Raw genomic sequence first — 13833 nt, 5'->3', positions numbered from 1 at the left:
ACCAATTGTTTTCTTGGTGACTATGGTCCCAGCTACCTTGAGATCATTGACAAGATCCCCCCGTGTAGTTCTGGGCTGATTTCTCACCATTCTCATTATCATTGCCACTCCATGAGGTGAGATCTTCCATGGAGCCCCAAACCCGAGGGAGATTGACAGTTCTTTTGTGTTTCTTCCATTTGCGAATAATCGCACCAACTGTTGTCACCTTCTCACCAAGCTGCTTGGCGATGGTCTTGTAGCCCATTCCAGCCTTGTGTAGGTCTACAATCTTGTCCCTGACATCCTTGGACAGCTCCTTGGTCTTGGGCATGGTGGAGAGTTTGGAATCTGATTGATTGATTCCTTCTGTGGACAGGTGTATTTCATATAGGTAACACAGAGATTAAGAGCACTCCCTTTAAGAGTGTGCTCCTAATCTCAGCTCGTTACCTGTATAAAAGAAACCTGGAGGCCAGAAATCTTTCTGATTGAGAGGGGATTATATACTTATTTCACTCATTAAAATGCAAATCAATTCATACAATTTTAGACATGCGTTATTCTGTCTCTCACTGTTCAAATAAACCTACCATTAAAATTATAGGCTGATCATTTCGTTGTCAGTGGGCAAACATACAAAATCGAATACGTTTTAGCAGGGGATCAAATTATCAGGTGATCAAAAAAGAAAATCCCTCACTGTATCAATTACATTTTGTTGACATATCAAAGAGTTCTTGTTTTTGTGAGATCTGGCATACCTTTACTTCTTTTTGTTTTTGGAATTTGTCTCTCACTTTCTTCTTGGTTGTTTTATTTCTGGTCAAAATATTGGTGTGTGCATCCTTTTGATTCATCTCAATGACATCTGTCTTGGTGCAGATGAAACTGAGGCTTTGACATTCACCACCATTTCCAAAGAGGCTAACAGTGCTGTCAAGAATCTCCCAACATTCCTTTTCTGAAGTTGCTCGTGAAATGTCGCTCACAATCCACACAGCAGAGCAGTCACCTACAAACTGAAAATGGGATTTAAATGTTTTTTTATTTGGGTAATTCTGGAGAGGTTGTGTGACTTTGGTGTTGGAAAGAAATGCAAATGTGTTTCCAGAGTTTTTCTAATTCAGTTAGACGTGTAACAGTGCAGAAGTGTTGCCGTACTTAACTTACAATTACAGATTTAACATTTCAGAAATTATATATCCATACTATATAAAAAAAATAAATCTGTGATATTTAGCATTTGAATCCAGATAAATACCATCTTTTATTTAATTATTTATATGTATGTTGTTAGATGTTCAGATTGTTCCTAGTTTGTAATTTTATTTTAATAAATGCCCTTTTGTACTCAATACTTTATTAAAATGGTTATAGAAAAATCATATGAATTACATTCCAAGATTATATAACATGTAACAGCTTTTACAAAAGTACTGTGCAAAAGTATTTTGTACCCTGAATTTTTATACAAATATAGTTTTTTGTCTGCATTATCTAAACATTTGTTTGTCAGTAGAGATTTTGTGGGAGACAGGAGTTTCAAGATGTGCTGTCCAAGCTCTTCTAAACAAGTACAAATACGGTTTACACCAGAAATGCAGTGGTGGGCCATGGAAACAGAGTACAGGAGATTAGAGATCCATCCAGTATTTTGTAGTCTAGCACTGCTATTTGCCCTGAACTCACAGAAACCTCTGGAACCATAGTAAACCCCTCTACAGTCCAGAGAGGTCTTGTCAGAAAGTCTTCATGGAAGAGTTGCTGCCAAGCGGAAAATAAGTCTTGAGAATTAGGGTTAGGGCACAAATCTGGGGAAAAGTACCAAGAAACTGCATGTGCATTGACGGTGTAGAATCATATGAATATACACTGATCGGCCATAACATTATGACCACTGACAGGTGAAGTAAATAACACTGATAATGATGTTATCATGGCACCTGTCAGTAGGCGGGATATATTAGGCAGCAAGTGAACATTCTGTCCTCGAAGTTGATGTGTTAGAAGGTGGCCTGGTCTGATGAATCACGTCTGATGAATCATGTGGATGTGCGTCGCTTACTTGGAAAACCAGGATGCATTATGGGAAGGAGGCAAGCCGGCAGAGGCAGTGTGATGCTTTGGGCAATGTTCTGCTGGGAAACCTTGGGTCCTGCCATTCATGTGGATGTTACTTTGACATGTACCACCTCCCTAAGCATTGTTGCAGACCACGTGCACCCTTTCATGGCAACGGTACTCCCTGATGGCATTAGTCTCTTTCAGCAGGATAATGCGGCCCGCCACAAAACAAACCTGGTTCTGGAATAGTTTGAGGAACACAATAACAAGTTCAAAGTTTTGACTTGGCTTCCAAATTTCCTAGATCTCAATCCAATCGAGCATCTGCAGGATGTGCTGGACAAACAAGTCTGATCCATGGAGGCCCCAACTGGCAATTTACATGACTTAAAGCACAGGTGTCAAACCGGTTCCATGGAGGGCCGAGTGTCTGCAGGTTTTCGCTCTCACCTTGTACCTGATTGATTAATTAGTTCACTAATTGGTTAATTTCTACCCCCACCTGGTTGTTCAGGTCTGACCTGGGAACCAATTTAAAGGAAAACCCAAAGACCTGCAGACACATGGCCCTCCGTGGAACCGGTTTGACACCCCTGACTTAAAGGATCTGCTGCTAACATCTTGGTGCCAGATTCCACAGCACACATTCTGAGGTCTAGTGGAGTCCATGCCTTGTCGGGTCAGGGCTGGTTTGGCAAAAAGGGGGACCTACACAATATTAGGCAGGTAGTCATAATGTTATGGCAGATCGGTGTATGTTTCATTGAAAGTTAAATGTGCCTTGATAATGAGATCAACAGAATCACGCTCTGCCAACCTCAGGAATGTTGAATGTTTACATTGACCATTTGGCATGGGTTTTTTTTGTGGAAATTTGATCCGTGCTAGGTAGACACGCCATTCAATGTATACTGTATAACCGCTAGCAACCATCTGTACAGTGAGTTCGATTGAACATCAGACATCTCTGCTGCAGTGCTTTTAATAAAGCTTCTCTTTCTCCCTTGATTTTCTACCGAGTACGTTCTAACTAAAATAAACACTATACGAACAATATATTCCAACAAAGGTCCCCAAGAACACAATGGCATTCATCTTTCTTAAATGTAAGGAATGTGGAACACTTCCTATAACTGACAACTTAGCTAAACTGAGCAATCGGTGGTCAGGAAGGTGAATTAGAAACCAGTGGTCACTGTGACAGAAGAGAGTTCCTGTGTGGAGAGTTCCTGTGTGTGAAGTGGCAAGAAGCTATTCCTTAGTAAAAGGCACAAGACAGCTCGCTTAGTTTTCCAAAAGGCACCTGAAAGGGCCATCAGAAGAAAGAGTCAGAGCCAAAACTTGAACCCGATTGTCTCATTGGCTATGCAGCAACATTTCCAATCCAGTGATGTTGTCTGAATACATTCCGAATACACTGTATAGTATAATCTGAGTAATTAGGAACACTTAAGTTATCATCTGTGACATTCTGTTTCACTGGTATAGAAGTATGAGTTGACATACATACTCCCTTAGTCTTGTAATATACACCAAATGAAAATAACATGATTACGATGATTAGCAGAACCCTGGATCACAAAAAACTATTCAAAATAATTACCTTTTTCCACATCTCATCTCTGCTCTTGTTGCAGTCTCCATTGCCTGGAAGATCCACCAGCACAACATGCTCCAGTAAATCTTTAGAGTTTGGCACCTTGACGGTTATACACTTCACAAGGGGCCAATACTGTGGTTCAAATGCATCATTCTGTGTGTCACTCCGTGTAAAACAACGGATGTTTTCTGACAGTTCTTCAGCCTGCAATTTTAGGAATTACAGGAATCATATTATGTATATTGACAAAAAAATGTATACATACAATTCTGCTTAAAGGTATGTGAACCCGACAGGGATGGTCATTATTTTGTATAAAATATTAATATAAACAAATAAAATCTTTAGCCAAAAATAACTCAAAAGACATTTTGTCTTTTTGCAGAAATACCTTCTTGAAAATGTGAACCTTAATGTTACTTAATAACAAACTAGTATGTAAAGTGAAAATATGAAAAGAATAAAACTAAAACCCTTCTTTTACCAGGAAAACACAGAGTGGGGAACCAACGGACATACCTCAGTTTTTTTCTTACTGGAGACATTGACAGTGATAGATATTGGCTATGAAAAGTAATTGAATTAAGCTTGACACAATCTATGAGAGTACTAACTAACTATCTCTGTACGAAGGACACTAGGTAGGAAAAGTGATGGCCCATTACTGATGGGTCCGAAATACTCTGTCCATACCACCTGCTAAGAACAGTGTATGTGACTGTCATAGGACTACAGCACAAACAATTACCTACATAAAAATGGTAGGAGCATACACTTAAACACAAAATATTCCAAATGGTCAGTTTCATACCACAAATAGGTCAATTTTATAACCAATTCATTATGTTGAATCTCCATATCAGTGTGTAGGTTTGTGTTGTTAGACTTCTGTTTCATATAGCAAACAGTAGTAGCAAACGTATACTCGAGTATACTTGTTTTTGTCTTCAGTAGTACGCTTCGTACTTGCCCTTTAGAGTCTTGAATCGTCTTCATAACTCTTCCCATTAGCCAGGAGTTTCTTGGTGATGAATCATCCAATGTCATCTGTGGTGATGTTTCTCCTCAGGAAATTCCATTTTTGTCACTTCTGTAATAATAGGAGTTATTCCCTACTCCATCTTTACCAGAAGATATCAACCAGCCATCATCATCTTGAGTAATTGTCTTCCTTTTGAAACAATCCAGGGGCCAGTATTGGCTTTCCTTTTAATTGGAGCAGGTGGTTTGGTGTTAAACGTCTTGGGAATCAGACATCTTGGTAATCGGGCGATCATTGAGGAGTGCTTCAAATTCATAGAGCTGTTTGTAGGACTTCGTCATCCAAAGTCTGCTGTCCAAAGACTGATGTCAGAATTGACCTTACTTGACATACTAGCCTCTCCCACACCCCCGCTGTGATGGGATCCAGTAGGACGGTTGAGCGTCCACCTGATTCCATCCAAAGGCAGTTTATTTTGTATCTTGCTGTGATCAAGTTCACAAAGATATTTTTCATTTTTCCCCCTCGAAGATTTCAGTTTGTTTTTCAATTGAATTATTCACATGATAGGTCACATTAAACGTGGAAACATTTCTGACATGATTTATCATTGTCTCATTCTTTAACATCACAAAAGCCTGGCATTTTAACCGGGGTGTAGTCTTTTTATATCCACTGTATTTGCAATATAACAGTAAAGTTTTATTTAAGCATTCCTATAACATAGTATGTAGTTTATAGCCAGCAAAGTATTTGTCTATTCTGAACAAATCCTAATGCATCATTAGTTTTGACTGTAACGGGAGTCAAACCCCAGACCTGTTGTTTGTATATCTATGTCTCTAACCACTACACTATTTAACAAGGTTCAGATGCTCACTCACTTAGTAAGGGACATTCGCTCTTCTAGGCCAGCTCCGATTATGCGGTCAGGCAAAAAACACTTGCCAGAGAGCTGGTCTTTGTTTATACACATTCAGCATAGTTCACACCCTCTTAGGCCTTAACCCCACCCAGCTATTTAAGCATTCAAATTGGGACACTGGCCTTGTGTAAAATTGGTCTGTTTGATATCTAATAAACACATTTGATATCAAACCAAATACAAGAATTATATAAGATTAGGCATAATCACACACACCTGGATGAATGATCGGTCAGTCATCTTATTATCAAACTAAGTGACTTGCTAACTTTGGTATATACATTGTACACATAATCAATCACACACACACCAGAGGCCTATACTACGAAGCAAGTTCAACATGCCCAGTATTTCTTTTTGTTAGCTGGCATCACTAAATGTAACAATCACAGTCTCACATAAGCAGTGTCACGACTGTAGGGCAGCACAATTTGGATGAAATATTGATTCGCGATTTCTTTGACCAGTATTGCAATTTCGGTTATGATTTCCGATTTTCAAACATGGGTGTAAAGAGCATGTAATCTCAAAGGGTGTAAATAATCTCAATTCAAAATAGGGATCATAGCCTACATAATGTGCGATTAAACTGAATACAAATCAAGTTAAACTGAAGTGTTTTCTATTTTCCACTTCCTCTGATATGGAATATCCTCTGATTATATATGAAGTAATTTGAGTTTGGTCTGTTGACTTTGTTTCCTACGCTCTGTACATCTTTAATTCTCTCTGTCATGCATGCCATGGTTCCTTCACCATCACTTTCACAAGAAGAATCTGCAATGTCTCATAGCCTTCCCCAGACTGATGTGCTCTCACCACCCTCTTCCACTATGAGGAAAAAACAATCCTTTGATATGTCATTTCCAATTGGCATGGTGTGTTTGGCATTCACCTGTATGGGTAACATCTAACTGGCCAGGTTTCTTGTCTCCATTTATCAGAGTCCCACTAAAGCTCTGCTGCATATTTCAAATACATACCTTAATGTACCTCTCCTTTAATTTAAGCTGGTTCCTATTATTTAACCACTATGTGTAACACTAAAGATCCCTCTTTCGATTGGTTTAATTGGTTTACGTATTTTTGCACCTGCAAAAAGTAAATTTCTTTATATAAAACAAACAAAGAAAGAATATGGTGTCATTAAAGGCAAACCAGCTTTTAATATAATAGACAGTAAAGTTTCATGATATCAAGAATTATATTGAAATGTCTGTGTTACATTATTTTTGCATCTACACTTATTTGTTTTTAATTTAGTTCTTCTAGTCCATGCATGAATTCCTCTGAACCAATAGAGAATTGCAAACTATAAACTTATGTCAGATAAAAACGTAAACACTCCAAAAATCTACAATTGAACAAGGTGTTCACACACTTTCAAGCAGCACTATAATACAGTATATTTCTTTATATAAAAACATACATATGTGAAGTATATATTTTATATGAAAATATACATATCTACAGTATATTTCTTTAATTAAAATGAACAAAGAAAGAATATGGTGTCCGTAAGTCTAACTATCTTTCATTATAATAGAATGTAACGTTTCATGATATACTGAAAAATATTGAAATATCTGCATTTAAATTTCTTTTTTAATAAATAGCTGTTTATTTTTTATATTTGAAAAAATGCTTAGTATGAGAAGTTCGGAAATATTTAAATGTCTATGAACTTTGGTCAAAGTTACTTACTGTGTCACAAAGAAAACATTTTTTCAAAGCTGAACGAAACTCTGGAATATTGCTGAAGCACCTCTTATCCATCAGTTCTTCTAAGGTTTTCCCTCTACCAACATTTCCATAGAAAGCTGTTATAATTTCATCATCTTCATCATCATTGCTGTCATCCATGTCTTCATCATCTCCCAACTCCCAAGATCTGGCCATGAAGATGGATGACAGCTCATCTTCCCATTCCTACACAATAAAAAAACATAAATGTATAATATGTATTGCAGCATAGGCTCTCGTTTGCTAATAGCTTATACCATTCCCCAAGTACCTCCAGACCAGAGGTGTTGCTAAGATCTCAATACATTCGGGGCTTAGCCCACCCCCCTGCCCTGCCTGGGAAAGAAAGTACAGGGTTTTGAATGTACATGCAGAATATTTCAATGCACTCGCTAGCGGCCTACACGTCTACATTGTCATAATGCACGATCGGAATTATTGATGAATAGATCAGGTGCTATTTCTTTACTATTATTTTTGGTCAATTTGAGATCCGGTGCTATTCATAAAAGATCTGGGGCTATAGCCCTGGATGCCCAGGCCTAACGACGCCACTGCTGCAGACCTATTACAATTTCATTGTAGCCCTGAAAATGTACATTCACTAATCAGGGGCTTGATAATTAGCTGACAAGTCTTACAGTGAATCTGATAATACCTGAAAACATTGTGTCTCAATGGGTTTAGTTAAATAAAAGTACAATTATTAAAAAAACTATAGGCATTAATAAGCAGTATTTTAGTGCACATCAAATACATACATTTGGACTATGAACCATCCATTCATTTGTCACCAGCACCACCATCCTTTTGTTTTATAACCCTGTTTCCAAAGAAGTTGGGGCGCTGTGGAAAATGCAAATGAAAACACAATACAATGATTGCAAATCATATATCCTGATATTTAATTGAAAACAGTACAAAACATATCAAATGTTCAAACTGAGAAATTGTATTCTTTTAATCCATGCCCATATTGAATATGATGCCAGCAACACGTTTCAAAAACGTTGAGACGGGCGTGTTTACCACTGTGTTGCATCACCTCTTCTATGAACAATACTCTGTAAGTGTTTGGAAACTGAGGACATTGCTATAGATTTGAAAAATGAAATGTTTTCCCAATTTTGCTTGATATAGGATTTCAGTTGCGCAACAGTTTGGGGACTCTTTTGTTGCATTTTTCATTCCATAATGGGGGTCTGAACTGCAGCCCGGCTAGTTTAGCACCTGGACTCTTTAACAACGGAGCCATGCTGTTGTATTATGTGCAGAATGTGGTTTGGCATTGCCTTGTTGAAAAAAGCAAGGCCTTCCCTGAAAAAGAAATAGTCTGGATGGCAGCATATGTTGCTCCAAAATCTTTTTGTTTAGCATTAATAGTGCCTTCACAGATGCGCAAGCCACCTATGCCACCTATGGTGCACAAATGCACCCCTATACCATCACATATGCTGGCTTTTGAACTGTGCACTAAAAACACGCCAAATGGTCCCTCTCCTCTTTAGCCTGGAGGATGTGGTGTCCATGATTCCCAAAAAGAGTTTGATATTTTGTTTCATCAGACCACAGGACAGTATTCCACTTCACCTCAGTCCATCTTAAACAGTGAATCTTAAATGAGCTCGGGCCCAGAGAAGGCGACAGTCTTTCTGGCAGTGGCAAACCTTGACTATTGGAGCTAGGTCCTCAGAAGTGGAAAAACATCTGACATCATACATATAGAGAACTCGGATGCTGGAGTATACAGTACAGAACATGACTTGAGACCTTTCTTTTGCAGCCCTTTGTAGGGGAAGGAATTATTTGATGACAAAGTCAAATGGACCTAAGCCACGTCTTGGCTGTGGTTCACAGAAGCAGCAAATGTACACAGCAGTTGCAAAAATTTATAGCAGGAACCAATTTAGAAGAAAATACGCTTGTGTTGTTTCAAAGAATCATTTGCCAAAAAAGTCACTCAAATATTGGCAGAATAAATTCAACCACAAAACTACTCACATTATTTCAAGACCATGGACAGTATATGCTGTCAGAGAAAAAAGTTGTGCTGTATTCAGTGTCCAACCGGCAACAATAAAAAATGCACCACAACACGAAATGTCATGTACCCAGTACTTCCAATGACAACGTCATTAACTTTGTTTTTACCACTCAAACAGAGATCTAAAGTTTAAATAATATTTTGCCCACATAATTCAAAAGATATGAATGAGATGGCAACAATAAGCAAGCTCTAGATTAAACAAAATCCACTCACCAATATGATTATAATTTAAAAACAAATTCCATTCTCCAATGTTTATGAAATGAATGATGGCAGGTTTATGTAGCTTGTCTTTTGATTTTAAATCCAAAATAATAAATTTTTCGATTGAGGGCAAACAGCCGGGCCATTGCCAACCTTACAAACACTCACTGCAAAAAGCTAGCTAGCTAGTGAGGCTCCAGCATGAGAAAACTAGATAAGGCTTGTTCTTGGCTCTGAATTATAGATGTATACTTAGGCTATCTAGAGGATCATCATACAATTTTCATCATACAATTGTCCCACCTATTACAAGACAATTTGTGATTGGTTGATTCTACTGTCATTACAAAATGCAGCTCTAATTGAAGTAAATATATTTGATGTCGGCTGGTGCCTTCTATGCAAAGTCTGAGGGCCTAGTCAATGAGCATTGAACACAACTAGATCATTTCTATCAAGACACTACCAAATATTTTATTTTTACTCTTGGCTATAAACCCTTCTCTTTCCAATACAAACTGAAGACATTTAATTGGTGTCCACTACAGAATCGTGACTGTTTTAATGCAGCCATCCAATATTGGTTTTCTGCCTTGTCCCTTGCAAAGATTTCTCCAGATTCTCTGAATCATTTTAATGATATTATGTAATGAAGTTGATGAGATCCCCAAACTCTTTCTAATTTTATTTTGAGAAACATTCTTAAAGTGTTGCACTATTTACTTGCACATTCTTTCATAGAGTGGTTAACAACTCCCCATCGTTACTTCTGAATGACTCATCCTCTCTGGGATGCTATTTTTATACGCAATCATGTTACTGACCTGTTGCCAATTAACCTAATTAGTTGTGAGATGTTCCACCAGTGTTTTTTTTAGCATTACACAACTTTTCCAGTCTTTTGTTGACCCTGTCCCAGCATTTTTGAAATGTGTTGCTGGCATCAAAATGAAAGAGGGCATATAATATTTCTCAGTTTCAACATGTGATATGTTGTCTTTTAAATGATTTGCACATCATTGCATTCTGTTTTTATTTGCATTTTACACAGCTTTTTTGGAAACAGGTTTGTATATGAAATTGCTATGCCTGGCTGCGTTGTTGGCATTCCTGGCATTTGTGACACTGTTAGACTGTATTCGTGAAATTGTCAGATGTTTTGGTGCACAAAACATTTGATGGATGTAGGGTTTGAGCATTGCCTGACTTGTCTTGTTGCTCTGTAGGCAAGAACCATAGCCTTGAAGCTGATTTGAGATTCAGCTGGAAGACAATGTTGAGTGCGAAGAAAGGGGTGAAGGTTGAACACCATATGAACCACTGCATTCTGAATGAGTTGAGTTACCCACACCGGAAGTCCCACCAAGAATAAGTTGCAAAAGTCCAGACTTGATGACAAGTGGATGGACAAGTACCTGGGCTGCTTCCTGAGTGAGTTGAGGTCGTACTCTACGAATTATGCAGACCATGAACCTGCAGGAGCGAGTCGCTGCCTTGATTTTAGCAGATAATAGCCACTCCAGCATTGTCTTGGCTGTTTGCTTTTGGTTGTGGTCGTGCTGAAATTTAAATATAGAGTTCTGCCTAGCCACTCTACGATAAACACCTGATTGATGGAGTGCTGCAGAAAAATTCTGAAGCTCTTTTAGAGTGGCCTTTGCAATCAGATCAACTTGGAGCTCAACACCCAAAATACTTCAGGAGAAGCCCAGCTGCCCTTCCCCCCATCATGCTGTGTGGCTCTCCAGTCAACTCAGTGTATTCCTCTTGCTTTTGGGCACCACCATTGCCCAGGCCCTCAAGTGAGAGCTGAACATCACCTCTAACATTCACATCTTACAAAGAAAGCACAGAAGAGGATGTACTTCCTGCGGCAGCTGAAAAAGTTAAACGTGCCAAAGACTATGATGGTGCATTTCTACACTGTCATCATAAAGTCCATCCTGACCTCCATTACCGTCTGATACGCTGCAGCCACTGCCAAAGACAAGGGCAGGCTGCAAAGCATCATCCGCTGATTGGCTGCAATCTGCCATCTCTACACGACCTACACACCTATAGGACATGGAGATCAGCAAAGAATTGGGGCTGATCCTTCTCACCACAGCAATGGACTATTCAGTGCTCTACCCTCTGGCAGAAGACTGAGGTCTGTCAGGACCAAAACCTCCCACCACAAGAACAGTTTCTTTCCTACAGCAGTAGGCTAAACATGCCCCTGGAACCAAACTATAGACTATTGCCCACTCCCTACATACACACACAACCTTCTATGGACAAATCTATAAACCTCGCCCACACACAACCCTCAACTGGACAAATCTATTATGCCTTCCCACATACATAAACATCCATCAACTGGACAAAATCTAACACCTGACATATACTTTTTGTAATTCTTTCACAGTCTAGTATTTTTATTCTCAGTCCAATGTTCTTATTTGTTTTTACTTCCCCTATTCCTTTTGGATTAATTGTTGCACCAATGACAATAACAAATTCCTTGCTTGTTGTGAAACTTACTTGGCAACAAATCGCTCTGATTCTGATTCCATTTCATAGTGATGGATTCCAAAGTGCTTGTGTGAATTTTCAAAGATTTAGCAATTTTTTATCATCTTCCCCAAATCTATGCCTTAATATCTCTATATTGGAGGTCTATGGAGCGTTCCTTGGATTTCATGTCTTTGTTTTCCTCCAATATGCACTATGAAGTGTGGGACCTTATATAGTGAGCCTAACTAATTTAATTTGCCACAGCTAGACTCCAATCAAGTTTTAGCTTCAAATGATAATATAAGGACACAGGATGCATCTGAACTAAATTTAAAGAATCTTGGTTATACAGTGGATATAAAAAGTCTACACTACCCTGTTAAAATGCCAGGTTTTGATTAATCATGTCAGAACCTTTTCCACTTTTAATGTGACCTATAATGTGAACAATTGAAAAAACTAACTGAAATCTTTGAGGGGGAAAAATGAAAAATAAAACCCTCTTATAACTGGGGATGTGGCTGTGTTCAGAATTAACCAATCACATTCAAACTCATGTTAAATAGAAGTCATTACACACCTGCCATCATTTAAAATGACTGTGATTAATCACAAATAAAGTTCAGCTGTCCTAGTAGGATTTCCCTGACATTTTCTTAGTTGCATCTCGGAGCAAAAGCCATGGTCTGCAGAGAGCTTCCAAAGCATCAGAGGGATCTCATTGTTGAAAGATATCAGTCAGGAGAAGGGTACAAAAGAATTTCCACAGCATTAGATATACCATGGAACACAGTGAAGACAGTCATCATCAAGTGGAGAAAACAGAGACATTACCAAGAACTGGATGTCCCTCCAAAATTGATGAAAAGAAGAAAACTGGTCAGGGATGCTTCCAAGAGGCCTACAGCAACATTAAAGGAACTGCAGGAATTTCTGGCAAGTACTGGCTGTGTGCTACATCTGACAACAATGAATGGGCTATGGGGTAGGGTGGCAAGACGGAAGCCTTTTCCTACAAAGAAAAACATCCAAGCCCGGCTGAAGTTTTCAAAAACAAACATCAATTCCCCCAAAAGCATGTGGGAAAATGTGTTATGGTCTGATGAAACCAAGGTTGAAGTTTTTGGCCATAATAAAAAGGTATGTTTGGCGCAAAAACAACACTGCACATCACCCAAAGAACACCATACACACAGTGAAGCAAGGTGGTGGCAGCATGTTTCGGGGCTGTTTCTCTTCAGTTGGCACCGGGGCCTTAGTCAAGGTGGAGGGAATTATGAACAGTGCAGACCATTATGAACAGCTTTCTAACGAACGCCTGAAGGTTTTGAGCAATTTTGTCTAATAACTTTCAGGCGTCAGTAAGAAAGCTGAAGATGAAGAGGAATTTCACCTTTCAGCACGACAATGATCCAAAGCGCACACAGCCAAATCCACAAAACCATGGCTTCACCAGAAGAAGATTAACGTTTTGGAACGGCCCAGCCAGAGCCCAGACCTGAATCCAATTGAACATCTGTGGGGTGAGCTGAAGAGGGCTGTGCACAGGAAATGTCCTCTCAATTGAACAGATTTGGAGTGCTTTTGCAATGAAGAGTGGGCAAATATTGCCATGTCAAGATGTGCCATGCTAATAGACTCCTACCCAAAAAAGACTGAGTGCTGTAATAAAATCAAAAGGTGCTTCAACAAAGTATTAGTTTAAGGGTGTGCACACTTATGCAACCAGGTTATTGTGAGTTTTTTATTTTTCCCCCTCAAAGATTTCAGCTTTTCAATTGAATTGTTCT

The 13833-nt window shown here is 38.8% G+C and overlaps 1 protein-coding gene across 3 annotated transcripts in view; it reads right to left on the bottom strand.

Moving 5' to 3' along the window:
• LOC105009533 (nuclear GTPase SLIP-GC) overlaps positions 1–13833 on the bottom strand; it is a 56648-nt gene that overhangs the window by 23073 nt on the left and 19742 nt on the right. For all 3 annotated transcript variants that reach the window (XM_034295198.1, XM_034295199.1, XM_034295200.1), the window contains 3 exons: positions 7258–7482; positions 3650–3850; positions 744–1001 (listed from right to left, as the gene is read on the bottom strand). In XM_034295198.1, the coding sequence (XP_034151089.1) occupies positions 744–1001; positions 3650–3850; positions 7258–7482 (684 nt within the window). The remainder of the gene's footprint in view (positions 1–743; positions 1002–3649; positions 3851–7257; positions 7483–13833) is intronic.

The sequence above is a fragment of the Esox lucius genome, chromosome 11, assembly GCF_011004845.1.
Source record: "Esox lucius isolate fEsoLuc1 chromosome 11, fEsoLuc1.pri, whole genome shotgun sequence".
Lineage (NCBI taxonomy): Eukaryota > Metazoa > Chordata > Actinopteri > Esociformes > Esocidae > Esox > Esox lucius.
The sequence above is the reverse complement of the archived record's forward strand: the minus strand, read 5'-3'. Positions and strand labels throughout refer to the sequence as shown.